This window comes from Macrosteles quadrilineatus, unplaced genomic scaffold (genome assembly GCF_028750875.1).
Source record: "Macrosteles quadrilineatus isolate MER2022 unplaced genomic scaffold, UCM_ALF_1.0 Scaffold_1__1_contigs__length_201487025, whole genome shotgun sequence".
Lineage (NCBI taxonomy): Eukaryota > Metazoa > Arthropoda > Insecta > Hemiptera > Cicadellidae > Macrosteles > Macrosteles quadrilineatus.
In genome coordinates this window covers 35,329,690-35,355,892 of record NW_026542594.1, presented here as the reverse complement: position 1 = coordinate 35,355,892, position 26,203 = coordinate 35,329,690, and the positions used below count along the sequence as shown (strand labels likewise).

At 37.2% G+C, this 26,203-nt stretch overlaps 1 protein-coding gene across 2 annotated transcripts in view; it reads left to right on the top strand.

Moving 5' to 3' along the window:
- The window catches only part of LOC128982709 (translation initiation factor IF-2, mitochondrial), a 264,910-nt gene that overhangs the window by 98,112 nt on the left and 140,595 nt on the right, over positions 1-26,203 (top strand). For both annotated transcript variants that reach the window (XM_054401656.1, XM_054401650.1), the window contains one exon: positions 21,874-21,923. In XM_054401656.1, coding sequence (XP_054257631.1) covers positions 21,874-21,923 — 50 coding nt within the window. The remainder of the gene's footprint in view (positions 1-21,873; positions 21,924-26,203) is intronic.

The following is a 26,203-nucleotide window of genomic DNA, read 5'->3' as shown; positions in this document are numbered from 1 at the left end:
AGGAAGCACCAGATTGGAGTAACAGCAGACAAAAAAAAAGCTTTTTTACAGATCAGTTTAGCTCCTCAAGACTGAGACTACCTTAGGTTCATTTGGTGGGAAGACTACAAGACTAGTGACAACTTTTAGACATTGCAGAGTTGTCTTTGGAATTACCTCCAGTCCCTTTCTGTTAGAAGCCACACTAAATCACCATTTGGATGAAGCACCACTTCATCTACAAGAGACAGCTGCGAAATTGAAAGATGCCTTTTATGTTGATAATTGTATTGTTAGTGTTGACTCTGCAGTAGAACTAAAAAAGTTTGTAAATGAATCAATGGAACTAATGAAGCGAGGACAGTATGAATTAAGAGAATGGGCTAGCAACTATTCAGATGTCAGTAACCTTGAAAATGAATTTTCAACAGAAAATATTGTACCATTACTGGGCATGTTGTGGGACAGAGAAAAGGATGAGATTTTTTGTGACATACGATCCGTTTCTATGCCAAACAAGAAGGTAACCAAACGAGATCTACTCTCAGTAGCCCAGCAAATTTTTGATGTGGTAGGTTTCACTTGTCCTGTGTCTTTATTACCTAAGTTACTCTTGCAGGAGACATGGCTGAAAAAACTGACATGGGATGAAGAACTTCCAAATGAAATAGCATGCCAATTTTCAAAGTGGGTTGAAAATATTCATTGGTTGGAAAGCTGTCGAATACCAAGAAGAATATTTCTTTTAGGGAGTCTGTCCGCAAATGAGACTAGTTTTCATATATTCTGCGATGCTAGTAAACTGGCTTATGCAGCTTGTCTTTTTATCAGAACCAAGACTCAAAACAAGGTAGCTGTGCAGCTTATTTATGCAAAATCTAGGATTGCCCCGAAGGATGCAACAATACCAAGATTGGAGCTGTTGGCCGCACTTATGGGAGCTCGGATCTACACACATGTTCAAAAGGCGTTGAAGATGTCATGTAAAACATATTTTTGGACAGACTCATCAATCGTACTGACATGGATCAAAGAGAAGAAAGATTGGGGAACTTTCGTTGGGAACAGGTGCAAGGAAATTTGTAACACTACTTCTAAAGATGATTGGCACCACATTTCAGGAGATCTTAACCCTGCTGATTTGCCTTCAAGAGGTTACGGAGCTAAGACACTTTATGAATCTCAATGGTGGAAAGGACCAAGCCAAAGGATCATTTTGGCTTCAAAATGATGAGTCTCAGTGGCCAGTGTCGAGTCTTATGCTACCAGATTCAGAAGCATATACTGAACGGAAAAAGAAGATTATATCAGCAGTAACTACAGAAAAAAGTATTGATTTCTCAATGTCATTACTAGGGATGGACGGGATTGAATTTTTAGTTCGGGACGGGACGGGACGGGATTTTTATTTCCTTCCCGATTTTCGGGACGGGACGAGACGGGATTTTTTCTGTGCATAAAAAGAAAGTACTGTATTGCAGTTACCAAAAAAGACATACGAAATCAATTTTTACCATTTGTGGCACTGATCTATAAAAACCAAAAAATGGGTAACAATTTACAGGTACCTATAGAAACTTGTGACTCACGGGTCACGGGGTGATCGTCTGTATGACTCCCGGTCACGGCGCGATCGTCGTCATGACTCGCGGTCACGGTGCGATCGTCGGTATGACTCCGCGGTCACGGGGTTATCGTCGGTATGATTTGCGGTCACGGCATGATCGTCGGTGTAACTCGCGATTATGGCTCGATCGTCAGCATGACTCCGCAGTCACGGCGCGATCGTCGTCATGACTCGCGGTCACGGCGCGATCGTCGGTATGACTCACCCGCGGTCACGGCGCGATCGTCGGTATGACTCCGCGGTCACGGGGTTATCGTCGGTATGATTCGCGGTCACGGCATGATCGTCGGTGTGACTCGCGATTATGGCTCGATCGTCAGCATGACTCCGCTGTCACGGCGCGATCGTCGTCATGACTCGCGGTCACGGCGCGATCGTCGGTATGACTCGCGGTCACGGCGCGATTGTCGGTATGACTCCGCGGTCACGGGGTTATCGTCGGTATGACTCGCGGTCACGGCATGATCGTCGGTATGACTCGCGATCACGGCATGATCGTCGGTATGACTCGCGGTCACGGCATGATCGTCAGTATGACTCCGCGGTAACGGCGCGATCGTCGGTAGGACTCCGCGGTCACGGCACGATCGTCAGTAGGACTCCGCGGTCACGGCGCGATCGTCGGTAGGACTCCGCGGTCACGGCACGATCGTCAGTAGGACTCCGCGGTCACGGCACGATCGTCGGTATGACGCGCGGTCACGGCGCGATCGTCGGTAGGACTCCACGGTCACGGCGCGATCGTCGGTATGACTCGCCATCACGGCGCGATCGTCGGTAGGACTCCGCGGTCACGGCACGATCGTCAGTAGGACTCCGCGGTCACGGCGCGATCGTCGGTAGGACTCCACGGTCACGGCGCGATCGTCGGTATGACTCGCGGTCACGGCGTGATCGTCGGTATGACTTGTGGTCACAGCGCGATCGTCGGTAGGACTTCGCGGTCACGGCGCGATCTTCGTTATGACTCCGCGGTCACGGCGTGACTGTCGGTATGACTCCGCGGTCACAGCCTGATCGTCGTTATGACTCGCGGTCATGGTGCGATCGTCGGTCCAATAATCGCGGCCACGGGGCGATCGTCGTTACGACTCCGCGGTCACGGCGTAATCGTCGAAACGACTTTGTCTCTTGCGTTCGCGGACCTATCGCTCGCAATAACGGCGTTATCGGCACTCGCGAAGCGGAAAAATCGCCGACGATCGGACCAAATCCCGTCCCGAAAAATTCCCGAGTCAAATGTAATCCCGTCCCGTTAATCGGGAATATTTTTTTCCCGAAAAATTCCCGAAATTTCGGGACCCGTCCATCCCTAGTCATTACTATACTTTTCAAGCTACCTAAAACTGTTAAGAATGGTAGCATGGATTTTACGATTTATTAGAAACTGAAGCCACAATCAAGAATCAACAAGTGAAACTTTAAGTAGTGAAGAGATTCAAATGGCTGAAGAGAAAGTTATCTTATGTATCCAAAAGAACTCGTTTGGAGAAAAATCAAAATTCCAGAAAAACTCGCCAGTTTTCTTCTATGACAAGGGTTTGTTAAGAGTGAAGACCAGACTAGTTCTGAATGACGACAGTGAAGATTTCAAATTGCCGATTCTTTTACCTTCAGGTCATCCTATCGTCACACGTATAATTATGGAACTTCATGTTGCTAATCAACACGCTGGACTTCAATCAATGTTAGTTATAGTCAGAGATAGGTTTTGGATTCTAAAGGGTAGAAAAACCATTCGCAATGTTTTATCTCACTGTGCCAAATGCAAGAGATTCAAGTCTAAAGCAGGAGAAGCACCAGTTGCTCCACTTCCCTTAGAACGGATCACGGAATGCAACGCTTTCCAGTCTACAGGCATTGATTTGGCAGGACCACTGTACCTAAGAAACGGGGAAAGAGCATGGGTGGTTTTATTCACATGTGCTGTGTACAGAGCTGTGCACTTAGAGTTGGTACAGTCTCTTTCAACGGAATCCTTCATATCTGCTTTACGACGATTTATATCCAGAAGAGGACGAATTTCACTAATTTACACAGACAATGGGACCAATTTTGTCGGTACAAATAATATCCTTAAGCGGTTGGATTGGAAAACCATTTCTTGGAAATTCGAGATCCAACAAACAACCTGGAAATTCAATCCTCCAAGTGACCCATGGTGGGGAGGTATTTGGGAACCACTTGTGAGAATGGTCAAGGAACTGTTGAGGAGAAATCTAAGATTAGCAAAAGTAGATTATGAAGAATTAATGACTCTTTTATGTGATTTGGAATCTACCATCAACTCAAGGCCTTTGACCTATATGAGTGATGACTATGACACTCTACAACCTCTCACACCTTCAGTATTTCTACAACCAACTGTTAAGAGTGACGTTCATGATTTGGACATTGTCGACTCAACCACTCTAAACAAGTGAGTGAAGTATCTTCAAAGCTTAAGACAAAATTTGAGATCAAGATTTAAGAAAGAAAACCTTGCAATGCTAGTACATAGATCTAAAGAAAACAGTGGTAAAGGAAGGATGACAATAAGTACTGGTGATATTGTACTAATAGGTGACGATAATATAAAAAGAATTAATTGGCCACTAGCACTAGTGTTGGAGACAATACGAGGAAAGGATGGAGTCTGCAGAGTAGCCAAGTTAAAAACAGCAAAAGGAGAACTAACAAGACCCATCCAGAGACTTTACCCCATGGAAATCAATTCAAAAGACATGTCAAGGAAACAGGATGCTCATATTGAAGTGGAAGATAAGTCATCAACGCCAACAGAAACAATAAGAGGGAGGAAAGTAAAAATCCCTATGAAAATGGACTTGTGAACTTATAAAAGAAACATGTAAATAGTTTTGTTTGAAATTTTTATGATGAAAAGCAAAATTTCAAGGTGGGGAGGATGTTGGAAATTAAGTTGTTTTTTATATAATACAAATTTCAATATTAATCAACATCAAATATAATAATTTGTTAGTCTTTGTTTTTATTAACAGACTAGCTGACCCGGCGAACTTCGTATCGCCTAAGTTATAGGTTTCCCCTAAGACAGACCGATGGAAAGAAAGTACCGTTACGTTTAATTTTCAAGATGATCTCGTTCGCATCGCTCAATCACGTCCTGGTTGAAGTTCGTTCGCTACGCTCACTCACCTTTGGGTTGGAGCTCGTTCGCTACGCTCACTCACCTTTAGGTTGGAGCTCGTTCGCTGCGCTCACTTGCCTTCAGGTTAGCTCGTTCGCTACGCTAACTCGCCTCCAGGTTGAAGTTCGTTCGCTACGCTCACTCACCTTTGGGTTGGAGCTCGTTCGCTACGCTCACTCACCTTTAGGTTGGAGCTCGTTCGCTGCGCTCACTTGCCGTCAGGTTAGCTCGTTCGCTACGCTAACTCGCCTCCAGGTTGAAGTTCGTTCGCTACGCTCACTCACCTTTTGGTTGCAAATTAGCTGTTGTCATAAATGTAAAAGAAATAATAGTGCTGCACCCTGTTGGTAATCCTTGTAACTTTAATGCTATTGAACATCATAGAACAGAACCAACTTGTTTAATAATTGAAACAGCTGTTAAGATTCATTAATTCCATTTCTCATAAGGTTAACATTGAGAGTTGTTTATTTCTCATTAATACATTCACATATTTCATATGGAATTGTTCTATACGGGGCAACAACAAAAACTAATTTAGATAAAGTACTAATTAAGCAGAAAAAAGCTATCAGGGTGATGAAAAATCTTAAAAAGAAAGAGCCAGTCAAGAGCATCTTTCGTGAATTACAAATATTAACAGTTTATAGTTGTTCCGTATTCAAGCGCTACCTAGATATTTCCAGACGTTTCATATCATACAATAACCTTTGTCCTGTCACGTGATGTCTGGAAACCCCAATCTCGCCCCAGTTCTCGTGCATTCATGCAACTACTAACATGTCCCCGGCACAATTAACTCCCAATTGCTGCTCTCATCTCTCAACCCCAAAGTATATTTAATTATTATTAGTGACACATATTAAAAGTGAACTATTGAACATTTGTGAAGTGAAACACTACTACTGCCGGTCCGGGTCTGTGTACGAGCAATACGCAATAGCTGGCCAGCAGAAGAAACTCGTGTACGTCTACCGGCTTCGTCTTCTCAACACTTCAGTTAAAAGGAAGGTACCTCATCAATCTCATTACAGTATTATCTGTTAAATAATTAGTGACAAGTTTTTAATATTGCTCTTTCAACATACAGTCCATTTGAACATTTTTAGGCAAGTTTACCCCCCATCCGCTGGTCCTTCGAGCCGGACGAAAATCTTATCATTAATAATATATTGTGCTTTTATTAGCCTAGCTACTGTAACTGTTAAAATTGTACAACTAAACTCTAAAAAGTAAATAATTAGAGCAGCATTTGTATTCCCCATTACTAGTTTTGGTGAATAAATAATATTTTATTCCATTCCCCTGTGCCATCTCAGACGTGAATATTTCATGTTAGTTTCATGTTCATGTCCTCCCACTGCTACATGAATCACGTCATATTTCCTTTCAAATAGTTATTTGAAATCAGGAATTAGTTAGGATATTTAATATTTTCTCTAAGTTTCTCAATCAATTCACCATATCAATTTTTGTCATTAACAATAATTTTTGTCTGTACTTTGTTTCGTCCTTAATTTTCTAACATATTTTCACTTATCAGAAAGTCAGCCATTTTATATTTTCTGTCCTTGCGATGCACCTTGGTAGCGAACTTCTCCACTAGAGCGCTCTGCCTACAGTCTGCACGTCGCAAGAACCAATGAGCGTCGAGATTCGTAAAACAGAATAAATCGCCCAATGATATTGCTTCTTCAAATTTATCATATGTAAAACTCTGTTTCAAGCACAGGAAATCAGCTGACTGAATATAAAACACACTCCAACTACATACAGCTGTGTGAATTGAATCAAAATATAAACGTAACCTTCAAGTTTATTTACATCTTGGAAAATATTGTTTTGTGTGAATATTAAACGAAATATTAGTGGTTGAATCGATTCTTGTCTACATTAAGGATATTGCTCATAATAAATACTTCCCTACTCAATATATTCTGCGAAAATACTGATTCAAATGAAATGACTTGTGTTAAATAGACTTTACTTTTATTTACTATGTCTATCTTGGGTCTGATGGTAAAGTGAAATATAATTTTACATTCATTATTTCTTATAGAGTGAATGTAAAAGAATTGATTTATTCTGAGCTATTAATTTGCATTATTGTTAGGTCTAAGACTTGGAGTTATTTTGATATTTAGTTGTTGGGAATATTTACGTAGGCCTAAACTTATGATAAACTTAGGCCTATAGCTTACTCTTTTGATTACATAAATGGTCTGTTAAAATGAGATTCTCTACACTAGAGAAAAAGGCAAAACTTGTCAAAAATAGGCTTCAGAAAATAAGCAAGTTTGTGTCAGCCCAAATTACTCTCTCAGAAACTCAATCATTAAATGTTGTTTCCATTCAGCGCTTACACAACTATGATGATGAAGTTAGAGGTTTATTCTCTGATTTTAAAGCTTTATTCGATAAAGTGGTTTATGATGATCCTGGTTCTGATTATGACGAAACTGAAGCATGCTCTATGCAAGATGAAATTTCGGACTTGTACATTTCTCTGATCAGTGACTTGAAAATAGTGTTACCTGCTAAAACTAAAGAAGTAACACCTCCCACCCAACCATCTCTGCGACTGCCCAAATTTGAGTTGCCCAAATTCAGCGGTAACTACGAAGAATGGGTTAGCTACTACAATATTTTTGAGGCTTCTATTAATAGGAATGAAACTTTAGCCCCTGTGAGTAAGTTCCAATATCTGCTTAGTTCTTTAAGTGGTGAACCCTTAGATTTAGTAAAGAGCTTAAGCATAACTGCAGAAAACTTTGATGTTGCACTTAGGCTGCTTAAGGATCGCTATGATAACAAAAGGCGTGTTGTAACTCAGCTTGTTACAAAAATCATTGATTTGCCATGCATAAGTAGTGGTTCTCTCAAAAGTCTCCAACATTTTCTCACAGTTTATAAAGAGAACACTCAAGTTTTGAAAAATCTCAACCATGACATAACAGCTGAAAATACTCTGCTTGTCCTAACGCTTTTGAAAAAGTTACCTACTGATTTAAGAAAATCTTTTGAGGATTCTCGCATCACAAACAATGACATACCTGCAGTAAATGATCTAATTCAATTCCTTGAAAGAGAATTTAAACGATTAGAAGGAGCTAGTATCGGTCTTGGTCCCTCAGCTAACGCAAGATACACTTCAGTGCAAAAGACTCAATCTAATAGTTATAGGCCTAAACCTCTTCGAGATAGTAAACCTTACTCCTCTCAAGCTAAAACAGCTTTCGTCACAGTGACTAACACTTGTAAGTTTTGTCAAGCATCCGATCACAATATATACAAGTGTCAAGCCTTTCAGGCTAAAAGTAGAGGTGATAGAGTTGAATTCACTTGTAAAAATAATCTATGCGCCAACTGCCTAGGCCATCTACATGATACTAATAACTGTCCTTCTCATAGAGTGTGTCGAATTTGTTCAAAGCGACATCACACTCTCTTACATGACTCAACTCCCACACAACAGCAGCCAAGTTACCCAACCAAGGTTTTTGAAAAAAAAATATGGTAAGCCGCCTACAAATAACGCACCCCAAAGCCATGTCACCGCACCAGTGAATAAAAGTGCTCTTGTAGGATTGTCTAGCCAGTTAAACCCAACTAAAACAACAATTTTACTTGGAACATGTTTAGTTCAGGTGTTTACCAAAGATGGTCAGCAAACTGTACTCCGTGCTGTGCTCGACTCTGCATCTCAACTTACATTGATATCTGAAAGAGCTGTTCAGCTCATCAGTGCCTCCCGTACTCGAGCACATGATGAAATCCAAGGAATTTCTGGCTCACTAATTCATTCTAGAGGAATAGTGCACATTGATATATCTGCAGTTAATGGTCAACGCTTAGCCTACCATCATCCATGCTTGGTTTTGAATCGTATCACTTCACCACTGCCTCAGATCCCAGTCTCACCTCAAGTGAAGGGATCTTTAAATGATTTTGTTCTTGCAGACCCCTGTTTTGACAAACCTGGAGAAATTGATCTATTGATCGGAGCTGATTTATTCGCTCTCTCACTGACTGGTGAGCAGCACTTCTTAGGCCATAACCTGCCCCAAGTTTTAGGAACTATATTCGGATTTGTTGTAATGGGCATAGCTCCTGTTGCTACATCTGAGTTATCAATCCCAAAAACTGTTTCTTTTCTCACTACACATGATGGAGACCTTCACAGTTCACTTCAAAGGTTTTGGTCAATCGAAGAACCCCCGACATGTGTCAAGACTCAGTCAGAAGAAGATGTTCTCTGCTTACAGCATTTTGAAAGAACCCATACACGTGATAACTCTGGTCGATATGTTGTTAAGTTACCGAAAAGACCAAATCATCCACTATTAGGTGAATCTTGTAGTACAGCTCAACTTAGACTTAAAGCGATGGAAAGAAAATTTGCTGCTCAGCCCGAATTCAAAGATTTATACTCCGAATTTATGGATGACTACATCAAATCAGGTCACATGAGTGCATGTGAGCAACCCCTTTCTGGTGAATGTTACTATTTACCCCATCATGGAGTATTTAAGGAGAATCCCCCTAATTCCAAAATACGAGTCGTATTTGATGGTAGTTCCAAAACAAACAATGGCGTCTCCCTAAACGATATCCTCATGCCTGGCCCTAAGTTGCAGAATGATATTAGTGATGTCTTGCTGTACTTTAGGTGTCACAAGTTTGTGTTCACTTGTGATATACGACAGATGTATCGCCAGATTCTGGTGGCTGAAGATGACAAGAAATATCAGTTAATCTTTTGGCGATCCAACCCTGATGAATCCCTTCAAGTCTTAAAGCTAAATACCGTCACCTACGGTCTCAACTGTTCCCCGTTCATTGCGATCAGAACATTACAACAATTGGTCAAAGATGAGGGTCACTCATACCCCAAGGCGTCTGAGATTCTAACTAAATCAATATTTTATGACGACATCATCGCTGGAGCAGAAAGTCTTGATGAAGCTTTGTCTGCACAGAATGAACTCAAGAACTTGCTCGCTAGAGGAGGTTTTGAACTCCGAAAATGGATTAGCAACGCACCCCAACTATTGGACCAAGTCCCAATTGAACACAAAGAGACTCCAGTGGAGTTAACTGAAAATAGTGAAGCCTTCTTCAGTGTCCTAGGACTAAAATGGACCCCAGAGTCCGACATGCTTTCTTACAAGGTTAAGGATGTTGAAATAAGTGCTATACTTACAAAGAGAAGAATATTGTCTACAATCGCTAAACTGTACGATTTACCAGGATTTCTTACACCCGTAATTTTCTGGGCAAAAACACTTATTCAGTATCTCTGGGCAACAGGGCTAACTTGGGATGAACCTGTTCCAAATGATGTTAGAACCAAGTGGCATTCATTCTTAGAAGAACTCCCAATAATTCAAGAATTAAGAATTCCACGCTACATTTCTACTTCTCTGCATACGGCTGTGCAACTCCACGGCTTCAGCGATGCTTCAGAGAAAGGCTACGCTGCTGTTGTCTACCTTCGTGTCACTGACTCTCAAGAGAATACAAGGCTCTATCTCATCGTCTCTAAATCAAAAGTCGCTCCTTTGAAAAGAATTTCTCTGCCACGGCTTGAACTTTGTGGCGCTCACTTACTGGGAAAACTTCTTCAATATTCTTCAAACATACTCTCTGCTCATATGAAGATTGAATCAATCTATGCTTGGTGTGACTCCACAATTGTCTTAACCTGGATACGTACTCTTCCATACCGCTTGAAAGTCTTCATTGCCAATCGTATTTCAGAACTCCAAGAATTGGTCTCTCCTCACTCATGGAATTATGTCAAATCTCAAGACAACCCGGCAGATTGCGCTACTCGTGGTCTTTCACCCTCTCAACTTGTGACTCATCATTTATGGTGGAATGGACCGGAATGGTTACAGTCATCGCCAGATTCTTGGCCTAAGCCAAAATTCACACCTGTTATTAATGATGACACTCTTGAAATGAGGCCAAATCCTCTAAACGTTCTAGCAACCACAGAGAAGATTAAACTCACTGATTTTGATATACTAGAAAAATATTCATGTTTCAGGAAACTTGTAAATGTCATGGCATATATATTGCGATTCATTCATAATCTGCAAGCCAATGATCACCGCATTGGACTACTTACTTGCCAAGAAACTTCTTCAGCGAAGTTAAGAATTTTCAAACTCATACAAAATACATCATTTAAGGATGACATCTCTGCTCTCAAAAAGGGATCTCAATGCAGCTTAAAACTTGCTCGTTTATCCCCATATATTGATGACAGTGGAATAGTGCGAGTAGGCGGCAGGTTGAAACATTCCAACCTTACACAAGATGCGAAACATCCAGTTTTGTTACCTAAATCTCACTGTACCGTCAAACTGTTGATTATGCATTATCACCTAAAGCATCTACACGCAGGCCCTCAATTGCTGCAGTCTATTCTGTCTCAAGAGGTTTGGATATTATCAGCCCGCAGCGTGATAAGATCTGTGATTTTCAAGTGTCAAAGATGTTTCAGACTTAAGCCTGTAAACAAACCTCCACTGATGGGAGATCTTCCTGAAACTCGATTAAAACCTGTAAGGCCATTCTATCACACTGGCATGGACTATAGTGGACATTTTGACATTAAAGTTCATTCAACTAGGAACGCTCAACGGTTAAAATCATACCTCTGCCTCTTTGTATGTTTTGCTACGAAAGCTGTGCACCTAGAAATTGTAACAGACCTATCTGTAGACTCCTTCATAGCTGCACTAAAACGTTTTGTTTCTCGTCGTGGATTGTGTGCCCACTTATACTCAGATTGCGGAACTAACTATGTTGGAGCCTCAAAGCAACTCATGAAAACTTTTCAGAATTTCATCAAGGAATCAAACACTAAAGATGCTCTTAACAACTTCGCGTTAGATCACTCAATAAATTTCCACTTTCAACCACCAGCCGCTCCCCACCAAGGAGGCCTATGGGAGAGTGCTATAAAAAGTTCTAAATATCATCTGAAAAGAGTCATAGGCGATAGAGTTCTAACACTAATGGAAATAATAACACTCGCCACACAGGTGGAGGCTGTACTAAACTCGAGACCTTTGACAGCGTTATCCGCAGATCCATCCGACATCTCAGCCCTTACTCCGGGTCATTTTCTTATCGGCACTTCTCTTGTGGCAGTACCGGAACCAAATCTTGAAGAGGTTCCCGAAAATCGTCTCAACCATTGGCAAACTGTACAAGCCCTACATCAACGCTTCTGGCGACGTTGGCATCAAGAATATTTACATCAGCTACAACAAAGAAAGAAATGGGAAAAGCCCAACAAGAATCTAGAAGTGGGTGATCTCGTTATAATTCAGGACCCTAGAACACCACCACTACTTTGGCCTCTTGGACGCATAGTGAAGACTTCGCCTGGATCAGACGGCATCGTCCGAGTTGTCACCATCAAGACTCAGCGGGGAACCTTCTGTCGTCCTGCTACCAAGGTGTACCCGCTCCCCTGATCTCATTATCAAACCAAACAAAATGTTTATTCTATTTTCAAACATATTTCTATTTTCAATGTATATATATTTAATCTATGTTTCTTATATTTCAATGTCAATCTTTATTCATTATGTGTCACTTTGTAACTTTCTCAATGTTTTGAACCATGTACGGTTCAAGGCGGGCGGCATGTTCCGTATTCAAGCGCTACCTAGATATTTCCAGACGTTTCATATCATACAATAACCTTTGTCCTGTCACGTGATGTCTGGAAACCCCAATCTCGCCCCAGTTCTCGTGCATTCATGCAACTACTAACATGTCCCCGGCACAATTAACTCCCAATTGCTGCTCTCATCTCTCAACCCCAAAGTATATTTAATTATTATTAGTGACACATATTAAAAGTGAACTATTGAACATTTGTGAAGTGAAACACTACTACTGCCGGTCCGGGTCTGTGTACGAGCAATACGCAATAGCTGGCCAGCAGAAGAAACTCGTGTACGTCTACCGGCTTCGTCTTCTCAACACTTCAGTTAAAAGGAAGGTACCTCATCAATCTCATTACAGTATTATCTGTTAAATAATTAGTGACAAGTTTTTAATATTGCTCTTTCAACATACAGTCCATTTGAACATTTTTAGGCAAGTTTACCCCCCAATAGTCTTTATATTTATGAAACAATAATTTATGCAAAACAGATCCAACTATCATCCAGCTCAACAGAACAATTAGTATATAACACCAGATTAAAAATTAACCTACCTCGGCATAATCTCGAATTTTACACTAAAAAGACATCTTACATAGGGCTAAAATTTCTCCAGTCTATACCAGCTCACATCCGAAAAGAAACAAAATTTAATAAATTCAAGAAGCTCTTAAAGGAATATTTTTTAAGAACTCCCTGCTACTCAGTAACAGAATTCTTTAGTATTAGTAAAAAACAGTTAGGCCTAACTTAATTTGAATTCCAAATACTGTTATCCTTAAAGTCATGGTTTTGTTAAAAGTTCAAGTAAAGTAATTTTAGTACTCTTTTTATGTATTTAATTAGCAGTAAGCAATTTTGAATTTAGCTTATGACTCTATTCAAGTTCATGTAATGTGAAACTATAATGAATAAAGAATGTTTTGACTTTGACTTGACTTGAACATGGGAAACTCCAGAGCCACTGGGGCGGAGCCCTTTTAAGAATTTTGAAACGGGAAATAGTTTACGTCCGATTCGCATACCTACAGAATTTACACACCAAATTTCATAACGATCGGTGAAGTCGTTCCGGAGGAGTTTGCAGACAAACACTGTGACACGAGAATTTTATATATTAGATGGTTTATTTTAATTTATTCAAACAATTGAGAAGAGTTGTGTTAAGAAAAAAAAGTGATCAAGAACATAACAATACAAAGAAATGTTATAAAATATTTGTTCTTTATCAGAATTAAATCAATTCTTTATTAGATAATATTTTGTAAATGTTCTTTATTTCACACGAGTTCTAACAATTATAGCTTTGTAGTAAGACTAATTTTGTCAGGTCTTTTAGTTTGAGAGGCATGTGGTCATGGGAATTATTAACTACTCCCAAATCAATATAAATGTACCTTTATAATCTGAATATAACAAAATTATAGTTTCTCAACAAAATAAAAAATCCTTCTAACATATAGTAAATAAATGGTTAGATCTTACTTAAATGCGGTAGACTAAATGGGGCTGAATTGGCACAGCTAATAAAAGTAGGTTTCAACCAACAACTGGAACTCGTCTGAAAAATTTACCAAAAAGATTTAATTCTAAGCTAACAATACTAAACTAAGATTTTATATGATTTAGGCTACAGTTGGAACATACAAATTGTTTCATGTCAAAACGAAAGTAGTTACACATATTTAAGTTCAAACAGTTTACATATCAGATAAATACAAATTGATCGAGATTCTTGAAAACTACATATTTCTGAAGTGAAAACAAATCATTAAAGCTCACAAATTATATTTAATTGTATTTACTTACATGATCACGAGTTATAAAATTGTCAAAGTGCCAACCCCTTTCCTGACTGATACAGATCCAATGCAGTACCACGATTTTCTGGCTAGAACATCTACAATCAATGATACCACTACAACAAAACATAACTACTTCCATCTTAACTATAGGTACATATATAAAATATATACATTTTTTTATACAAATAAATAATCGGTACATCTTATTATTACCTATAGCTCCTAACTCCTTTCACTGGACAAGTGTAAATCTGGTTGAAGTTTCAAAAATTGTTTCAAGCCTATCAAATTCCAAAAGCACTGATTTTTATTGGATATCCAACTATTTACTGAAACAGACAATAAATATAATTAAGGAACCACTTGCTTATATAATAAGTATATGTTTAGAATCTGGCTATTTTTCAAATATGTTAAAATTTTCTAAAATTACACCGGTTTATAAGAAAGGAGACAGAAATCTTCCACAAAATTATCGTCCTATATCCGTTATTCCAATTTTTTCAAAATTATTTGAAACTGTTATGTACAATCAACTTAGCAACTATTTTGAAATAAACAGACTATTTTCTGAGTCCCAATTTGGTTTTAGACCCGGACATTCTACGATTTCTGCAGTAATGAAAATTGTCAGTAAAGCATTACATGCCTTTGAAAATAAAGAATCAGCCTTCCTATCCCTATTAGATTTAACTAAGGCATTTGATTGTGTACCGCCTATCAATATCCTTACCAAACTTAACTTTTATGGTGTTTCTGGCGACTCCTTGAAATTAATTGAATCATACTTAATGAACCGTAAGCAATATGTAAATATTATGGGTGCTCACTCATCATTGTGTGATGTCTCCTTCGGAGTGCCACAGGGCTCAGTTCTCGGACCATTTCTCTTTATTGTAATAATAAATGATCTTATCGGTGTAAATTCTATTATCTATGCAGATGATTCCACGTTTTTTACTTGTAGTAAAAACTTTGACCTCTTGGAGGCCAGAATAACCTCAGCTCAAAACCAAGCACAAGAATGGTTCTCAGCTAACAAACTGCTGTGTAATGAGACTAAAACTCAGAATATTTTGCTCAGTCTTTCACAAAATCAAAACTATCAATCAAAATCAATCATCGATCTAAATCAATCTGTAAAACTGCTGGGAATTCACATAGACTCAAAGCTCACATGGAATGACCATGTTGTAAATTTGTGTAAAAAACTCTCAAGGGTCAATTGTTTGTTTTGGAAACTGAGCTCCATAATCTCTACTGACTATCTGAGGACTGCCTATTTCGGACTCTTTCAGTCTCATATTGCTTATGGTCTCATACTTTGGGGACACTCTGCAAATGTCTCAGATGCCCTGATTCTTCAAAAAAAATTAATTAGAACCATTTGTCAAGCCAGGCCTGGAGATCATAGTAGATGTCTTTTCAAACAATTGAAGATTCCTACAATTATTAACTTGTATATTTATCATGTATTAATATTCACAAAAACAAATCTAAATTCTTTTTTTATTAGACGTGAGGTACACAATCACAATACCAGGAATAAAAACAAACTTGAAATCCCGCAACATAGGTTAACCAAGTTTGGAAATTCTTACATGGTAAATTGTGTTAAATTTTTTAATAAGCTTCCCGATAATGCTCACACCACTCCTCTTAAAGGCTTCAAAATCAAGTTGTATCAATGGCTTCTAGACAATCCATTCTTTACTATTAATGAGTTTATGGCCACCAACATAGATAATATATTTTAAGTTTTCAAATTAATGATAAGCATCAACTTTTGTTTGTTTGGATGAAGTTTACCAATTTTATTAATTTAATGTTTATGAAGCTGTTGTTTGGGTACTAGGCTGGGCCCTGTTTCATAAAGATACTAGTCTAGTAATTACTAGTCTAGTAAATACTAGTCCCGTATTTACCTGTCCTACTAATTTGTGGTTCATAAACGTGTTTATACCGCTAGTAAATACTAGTGTATTTTACTAGTCACGTGACCAAAACTACTAGTCACGTGACCAACTTTACAAGGCAAATTTTCAAAACAAATTTCTAACCTCAATCACGGGTTTTCAAACCCTTTATAAAGGGTTTTAATTTTGTTTTCATTTGATACAAAAAGTAAATAGTTGTAGAAACGCAGTGTTTTCTTTTAATTAATAACTATATAGACACATAAGTAAAACAATCGCACATTATTTATTAAACCGCTATTATTTATGTTCATCAATGAGCCCGCCGACGCGCCGGCGCGGCGCGGCGTCGCGTCGCTGCAATCAACACGGTGATTGTATATAGTAGCCGGTTGTAGGCCTAGTTGCGGCGCTCAACAGTTGGGTGGAAGTTGATCTGTTGCTGCCGCATTCGCTGTGATTTGTATAGTTTTTGTTTTATTCTGACATATAAAATTAAGCTTGCTATGAGTAAAGAAAAGAAGGCTCAAATTTGGAATGTAATTAAATCGTCTAAGGACATTTTGTTTATTGTTCAAGTACCCTTACCTATGTTTTCAATTATTCGAATGCATAAGGATATTTGGGTTAAACACCATTTGGTAATATTCATATTTTGAGTCTACAAACCATGAATAATAAGCCGAAACGTTTCTTGATGTAAAAAATAATCGCAACGTTACAAGCAATGGAGTAGGTTTTCAAGTATAGTAAAACATTGCGTAGTCGCTAGGGCAGGGCGTAGCTCAGAGTTCTCGCTAGTCATGTGGCGGGCCCCTGGTTCAAATCTATGCCACTCACTATACTTTAATTCCATTAATTAAACTTTTCCATGTTTTTACATTAAAATAACAGCTCTAATCAACATCAAATTTTTTTTATTACTTTGAATAACAAATTCCGAATACCAAAATGGATTAAAAGTAATGTTTTTATGATAAGCAGTTCAGTTCACCGCCAAAAAATCAAATATAGGCCTACAAAATTGTTAGTATATCACAGGGTTTCAGCTATTTATGGAAGCAAATAACAAGCACCTCAATAAATAAATACAATGCAACTCCTCTTTAAAATTGTCTTACTATTATTTCCTATTAAAATGTCTTTAAATAAAACCGAGACCCTTGGGTGTAAAATAATCTGATTAATGTTGCAATGTTGGATACATTTGTTACATATTTGTATGCACTACGGTATGCGGTTTTAATATGGTTTCTCTCAAAGCTTAAAAATAATTTCTCTGTGATGGCTAAATAGTAACCATGAAATTTAACTCAAGTGTAAAATTAGACTAAAATTGATAACTTATAATTATAATTAATTCTAATAGGGCGATTGTATAGACATTACAAAATTCTATTTCTCTCATTTTGTACTACGCCACATCAATTGATTGTAATTTATATCTAATAATTATCATTTTAGCACTCACAGATATATTTTTATTTTAAATTGCAAACTTGAGCCAATTTGCACTTGCAAAAAGAACTTAATAATTCATTTTTTTAATGATGTGAGTAATGAAATAAATCTCTTTTCAAAAATACTAGTCTACTTCAAATAATACGGGTGAAGAGAGGTTGGTAGAAAATAGCAAGTATTTACTAGTGTAATTTACAAGAGTAAAACTTTATGAAACACATTGCTATCTACACTAGTAAAAACCACTAGTAATACTAGTCCCTACACTAGTAATTAGTATTTTACACTAGTAGGTTTTTGAAACGTAGACTTGTAAAATACACTAGTATTACTAGTCCATGGACTAGTAAATACTAGACTAGTAGTTTTATGAAACAGGGCCCTGGAGTTGCAACTTTAGTTTTAATTTAAATATATTTAGATATTATTGATGATTATTATCGATATTATTGATATTATTTGATGTTATTGACTGTATATATTTATGTTGACCATGCCCATCTCATGTAAAAATGATCAACGGCAATAAATATCTTATGTCTTATGTCTTATATTCAAAATTAGCCTAATTAATAAAATAGTGACAACAATATGGTTAAAATTCAACAAAAGGTAATGGAATTAAAAGACAAACAAAAAAGTCTGACGAAATACGAATTATTGGCCTAGCACTGAAAGAGTTAAATGAAAAAAAACTTAAAAACTCTTTATTGAAGGACATAAAGACAGGGGTTGGTGGAGTATAACCAATCCAAACAGAAAATTTGGCTAGTAAAAAATTATATCTGTATCCAGATTTGATATTTAAGGTGTTGGTATTGAGATTGATAAATCATGGTAGCGATATATCATTAACAATAATTGTCATTTAGCATAATTTTTAAACTTGCTGACAATGAATAACCCGAAATATTAATTTTATGGGTATTAGTCCAGTGCAATTAGACAAAAAATGACCTTGACCTGGACAAAATTGATAACAGGCTGAAAATTGGTAGAAACGTTCAGAACAATGTCCTGAGTGGCCCACACAAAGTCCCAAGAAATCCCAGTTGGGGAACGGCCGCCATCTTGGAAAAACTGCCGCCATCTTGAAAATTTAGATTTTTTGCTGTATCTTTTGAAGTAATAGTCCGAAAGGCAATATTTATGTCTCAAATTAAGCGTTTTGAATTCATGTATGAGGGTAGTATATAATTAAAGAGTTTAATACGTTCTAAGCATAAAGATTATTTATATTAACCCATAATATATCTATAATAATGATATAAATTTACAAAATATTTACAAAATGATTTTTTTTCTCTTTTGTTCTTAATGGACTTGTTAAAGCCATTAACCCCTCTGATATTTGTTGCAATTCACAATGTTTAGTCTTTGGAATTGGTTAAATACCGGGTGAATAAAAAGTCAAGACCCCCCTCTAATATTTTGCTAAGGAAATATAGCCTACAGAAATATCCTTTTGGTGGTCTTGGAATCTTAGTAGGAAGTTTCATTTGATGGTTTTGAAATTTTGAGTGTCCCCCAAAAAGGGGGATTTTTGGGGGCAACTCAAAAATTTTAAACTAAATCCTATTCAAGTGACACCTCATCCTGTAGTGTTTACAAAAACTTAAAGAATGGTGAAAACCAGAGTTCGCTATATCTTCTCTGTCCAAAATGGTAGCCCGTCAAAAGTTTAATGACGATACTGTTACATTATTTTTCTTGTGTAATAAAACGTAATCCCCCCCCTTCTTATTTGTTCCTAAATAAATATTACAGAGTAATCCTTTTGGTGGTGATACAACCTTAGCAGGAAGTTTCATTTTATGATTTTAAAATCTTTGAGTATTCTCCTCTGTCCAAAATGGAAGCCAATATTACAATTACAAACCAATATTACCATTGATTTTCCATAACGTTTGACGGGCAACCATTTTTGATAAAGATGAAAAAGCAAACTCTGGTTTTCACCATTCATAAAGTCTTTGTAAACACATAAAAATTAGATTCCACTTGAAGGGGGTTTACGTTTAAAATTTTTGAATTGTTCCAAAATCCCCCCTTTTTGGGGAACATTTAAAAATTTAAAAATCATAAAATGAAACTCCCTGCTAAGATTGGATGACCGCCAAAAAGGATATCTCTGTATATTCACTTAGAAAATATTAGAGAAGGGGGGTATTGACTTTTTATTCACCTAAATGCTGTAATTTGTTATTTATTTATTTATTCCAACGGCAAGATCACCAATTTACAATGTGGATTCAAGAAGCCTAAGTGAACAGGCATTTTACAGAACACTTAACTAACTTAAATCTATGGCAAGAGCAGAGCAACATCGGTAATATACATCAGGACAGGAAATATAATCTTGACTAGAAAAGCAACAATTTAACAATGAAGTACAAAATAAATTATGAAAAAGCAATTAATAATTTTGTTCGTTCTGATCTGAAAAATAGAGTCATCTAGATATAGTTGCAATAATTGATTAACATTATATTTCAATATTGCATATAAAATTATAATGTAACTACGGTTGGCACATCCGTTTCCAGTGCAGTATCCATGCATCGTGGTACAATTAAGACCATAGGGGCGTTGTACTGTATCCATGTATCAATTTCAACGTGGACTTGGTTTGTCATTCAGTTGGTGGTTAATGAGCCATAGGGTGTCAGCAAGACAAGCATCTACAACTATTTTTGGTTCGGAAATGGCTGTACTGACATCTCCCAACACTACTAAAGATCTCCCAGGCTTAAGCGGATGTGTCACTGGCTGAAAGCCATGGGATAGAAGGACACTTTTTGCTTTTGGGATTGTAGATCGTGGTACAGGAGCACTTTCATTGACACATTTCGGCTGGTGTTATGCACTCAATGCCACCCATGGCGTGAAGAGTACCATGTCCATCAAGTGTTTTAATGCTGTAATCCGCGTTGTCGAAAACATAATGAACGTAAGCTCCATCATCTATTGAAGGTGATACATTATCAACTATCGAAGTCTCATAATTGACAACCTTCTTGTATGTCGAGCAAACTCCGAGCTACGATAGAATGTCTAACGGCAACTTTGAGCCATACCGTCCGTGAAGGTTGGGGAGCAGGGGCGATGTGAAAGATCGTGGTCGAGCTGCAGCAATAATTGCATGAGCTGTATTAGTTGTCTCCTCTTTAAAGCTTTATCATAGTTAAATAGATATTATATCTATATTTAACCAATTCCAAAGACTAAGCATTGTGGGGTGCAAGAAAATTCAATAGGGTTAATGGCTTAAACAAGTCAATTACGAAAAAAGAGAAAAAGCTTATTTTGAAAATATTTTGTATATTTATATCATTATTATTTTATATGGGGACGCCACTATGTGCATATTTTAACCAAATATGAGTGAAGGATGAGTGGCGCGATCTTGTAGTCTTGTTAGTGACTAAGGCCGACATGTGTTCCTTAGACACAGATGTTAATTAATAGCCCATGCAGCTAATGGCAACTAAGGGACCTACCATTTATAGTGGAATCCGAACCACATTTTTTTCTTTTAATTAACGAATTGGTCTAATTATCAGGATAGTACTGCGGATAGTCATAGTACTCACTAGTGCGGACGTTACCACACCAGAGAGCATCGCATCCACCTTGCATGCCTATAAATACCCACAATTCGTATAAAAGGGGGGACATAACCATATCTATATCATTATTATAAATATTTTTGAGGTTAATATAAACAATATTTATGCTTAGAACATAATAAACTCTTTAATTATATATTACCCTAATACATGAGGCCAAAACTTTTAATTTGAGACATCAATAAGGTCTTTCGGACAATTACTTCAAAAGATACAGCAAGAAATCTAAATTTCCAAGATGGCGGCAGTTTTTTCAAAATGGCGGCCGTTCCCCAACTGGGATTTCTTGGGACTTTGTGTGGGCCACTCAGGACATTGTTTTGAACATTTCCACCAATTTTCAGCCTGTTATCAATTTTGTCCGGGTCATAACCTAATTGCACTGGACTATATTGAGAATGAAGAATCAATATGTTTGGATATCAGTGCTGATAACCAAAGCAGATAAATTTTTGTTCTTACCTATTGTCACTAATTTTATGATTACCAGAACATCATAAACTAATACAAGTTAACTAGTAAAGTTGTTTTTATTATTTATTTTTACAATTTAATACAATTTGTCTTTCTGTTATCTTACACACACTTTTTCAATAACAATGTTTTTTTTTTTTCAGTTCCAATAATTGTGGCCATCAACAAAATAGACAAGCCAGGAGCAGATATAGTAGGTAAACATTTTTTTATTTAGTAGTGTACAGTATCAATTTTTTTAAATATTTTTGTGCAAATATTAAAAATACCCTGCCGCAGCAAACCTGCAGAATAAGCAAATTTCCTATTCCCTGATTGGATTTACACTAAAATGTCTGCTTAAAAATATCACATTTATTCCCTATTTAAATAGAATTAGTTTAACAAGTACTTAGGTTTGCTGCAACAGGGAGGGTAAAAGGTTTTTTTTATGTTAATAGTTTAGTGAGAAATAAATGCATTTTCCAAATTATATCAAAATATGTTCATAATCAAGCAAACTATAACAGTTTACTTATTCTTCATTAGAATAACACAGGTATTTTAAATTTACAATTTTTTTGAATTTTCTCCTTAACCATTAGCTGCATAATAACGTTTCAATATACTAAATTGTTTGTTATTTTAAGCTCTACAAATTTGTTTGGAAAGAAATTGTTAAAATGTATGTCTTTTGTGTCAAAAATGGGAAAAAACCATTTTTACCCTATAAAACTCTTGATAAATCCCCGTTCCCATAGTCCGATCATGCTAGTACGCGAATTTGTTTGAATAAATGTAAGTTTACACAACATTTCATCAAAATCAGATTAATTTTGCTTAAGTTATCGTGCTAACGGACACATTTATATATATATTTTATATATTCAGGGTGGTAATAAAGTCCGAAGACAGTTAAATATTTTCTAAACGACAACAGATAAATAAATAAGATTTGGTACATCAACACCACACCTAAAAATCTACTTTTTTAGGAAATATCAGTTTTCTGTCATATCATGGGGAGTCCTGCAAGGAGTCAGAAGGAAATCTTAAATAGAAGCATAGGTTGATACGTACACCAAATTAAAGGTCTTTACTAGCAGAATATAATGCCGCAAATTTGAACTTAAACGGACAACCGAGCCAAGAATGACAGTTGTTTAAAGATTAATTCAATTTGCATTGCTATTATACGCTTACTCCTTAGGGGGGCACAGCCCTAGGAATCGGAAGAAAATTGCTAACGTAAGCATAGGTCGATATGCACATCAAATTAAAGGTCTTCACTAGTAGATTACAATGCCGTAAATTCAAGCTCAAAAGAACGCCTTAGTAAAAAATGGCAGTCGTTCAAAGATTCAAAATGGCAGATTCAAGAAATCTTTGAACGGCTGCCATTTTGCGCAGGATCAACCTTTTGAAGTGCGGTTTGCGGCATTGTATTCTATTCTACTAAAAAAGACCTTTTATTTGATGTGCATATTGACCTATGCTTCCATTTAAGATTTTCTTCCGACTCCTTGTGGGCCGTCCCCCTGAAGAGCTATTGGATCACTGAATATGTGTTAAAATACTTAAAATACAGTTTTATGCTCTGTAACTTTGTACCAAGTATTGTAGCTCTATCTACATTATTTTTTTAAATATTTAACTGTCTTCAGACTTTATTACCACCCTGTATATGAATTTGAACGGATAGTGTTTTGGCCTCTAGGGACCTCAACACGAAAAAGTAAATCGGTCCCGGGTCCAAGTCTTACCATGAGTACTACGGTAATAGTTCATTCCCTACACGGGAAATTCGCTAAAACGATAATAAAAATTCAATTATTTTCAAATTGAAATATCAATTCAGTAATAATAATAATTCAATTATAAATTTAAATGATGCAAAACAACTATGGTGAGTTTTTTCTGACTTTCTAGTTAGTGACCAGGTTTCTAAACTTGTTAAGAGTGGATTGTGCCTAATTACTTGGTGGCATACATTTATTTTATACTTTGTGATAATTCTTAACTTAAGCCTAAAATATTAACTCCAAATTTACAATACAAAAACTTAATTTTATTCAATGAAGATACAAAATTAATAATGAAAAAAATAAAAGGTATTTACAATCACGGTTTACAGTGTGGGGAGTAAAATTTACTTGAAGTTACTTAAAGCTTTAGGCTAATACAATGTTCTCAATGTAAATGTTCCACGAATTTATAGGAGTCAACTCTTGTATCCCTGCGACACGGTTTGAGACAAATGTGTTCAGTTTATATGGGGGTGTACTTATCCACGCTAGGATGATGGTTGAATGACTCCAATTTTGAATAAATTCTATTTGGCAGTTTGAAGAGTAAATATTTATACAGTAGTTAATTAGTTTTGCAAGTAAAAACGAGGAAGGGAGACTGATTTCAAAGGAGCAAGGCGAGTCTTAGAGATAATGTTTCGGATGATAACTTTATCATCAGCAGTCGCTGTACGAAGAAATACAATAGCAGCATAACCACGAAGAGAAGCATCTGCAAATCCATGAAGCTAAATTGAACAGCCTGATGTAAGCTCTAACTTCTTGGAATTAGGATAGTTGAAACGTCAGACAATTCTTCAAGAAAACTCATCCAGGACTCAGTCAATTCTAGGGGTAAGGGGTCATCCCAATTCAAATTCTGTGTCCAAAGGTATTGCATAAAACATTTAGGTTTCATAGTTACTGGTGTTAAAAAACCTACTGGGTCATAGATTTGGGTAATGATTCTCAACACTTTTCGTTTAGTATGTGGAATTATTGTACATGGCTCTGAAATGTTGAAATTGTAAGCACATTTATCTGTAATAGATGACCAATGAAGACCTAGAATACTGAAATGGGCTTGTTGTGTTGCATCATGGAAGAACATAGGAGTTTCCAGATGTTCTTGAGTCATATCATTAAGAAGCTTCTGTGAATTGGAGGTGCATTTTCTTAATTCAAATCCACCTTTCTTCAAAAGTTCAATCAATTGATTACACAGCTCCAAGGCTTCATCTTTGGAATCATGTGGAGGGCATACAATCATCCATGTAAGTTTGATGTAAAAGGACATGTATTGTGGATGGGTACGGGTCACCTTCACCAGCTACGAGCTGATTCAGAGTGCTAATGGCTAGAAACGGTGAACAATTCATGCCGTATGTGACAGTGGTTAATTTAAAAACTGAGAGTGGATCTTGATTATTTATTTTTGAGACATGACCTTGACAAGAGTTGTAGCTAGAAGTACTGTGGAGTTGCATTCGGAGAATTGATCACTTTGGTAAACCATGGATGTCGCACTTTTTAACCACACCCTCGCACCTGCACCTAGACAAACAACCTGGAAGCGTAATTCCATGCGCAGGGACGAGGAGTAGCTCACAAAACTACCAAACAACCAGAAAAACTGTGGAGGAAGGTTAAAAAACAACGCACCATTTGATAGAGACGAGCTGTAATCTATATAATTAATACGCTACATGAAACTTTGTCGGTTGAACTCCTCCGCCATTTCTTAACCGATTTTATCCATTGACGTCTCATTGGAAAGAGCGTGTCGCGTAGATTTGCAAACTGGCCTTACATTTTTGAAAAAGTCCCTTGGGCTCTGCCCCAGTGGCTTTGAAAGTTCCCATGTTATCCTTATGAAGAACATAATTGTTTACATTTTGATCAGCTGTATAATTTAACTGCTGTTATTTATTTTTCAATTCAATGTAACACATTGAGTACGTTTATTTACTATTTGAGTTTGTTTAAACATAACCCCCAAGACGGATCGTGTTAGTATGGTTTTATCTTAAATTTGTGTATTTATCGTTGTTTTGTGTCGCTATGACGGATCGTGTTAGCATGATTGTAACTTAAATTTGTGCATTTATCGTTGTTTTGTGTAGCTATAATTTGTTTATTTTTTTTCTTCTTTTAAATGCCTCCGACGCGACGACAACGAAACAGACAGTAGGCGTGTGAAAAACAATCCCAGGCTCGTGCCTAGCGTCCTAGGACAAAAAAAAAAAAAAAAAAAAAAAATCGTGATAACGACCGCAGCTACAGAACAGTGGCGCGTAATAGAAGGTTTAACTCATCACAGTCAGCACCTGACCCTGGACAATCTCAACTATTGGCTACAAATGCGCTCTAACACTACCCCAAAACGACTTTTCGTTCTCAATTGGCCCTCTGTCAATGACCTGTGTTGCCTGTACAGCGAGGTATTTTGAGAAGGAGAAAACCGGCCGGAATGATTTAGGTTTATCAATAACGAAGATAAACACGGTCTGAGTTACACACCGGTAATCTTGAGTTGACTCTTTTAAATTAATTGTAAATATGCCTGTTATTCGTTTTAAAATAAATCCTGTAACACTTTGCATTGCTCGAATTCGAGCAACATGTACACTCGTCTATATATTAATACGCAAGCAGTTTTCTTTTCACAGTCATAACTCGATAACGGCTTGACGGATTTTAACGTTTG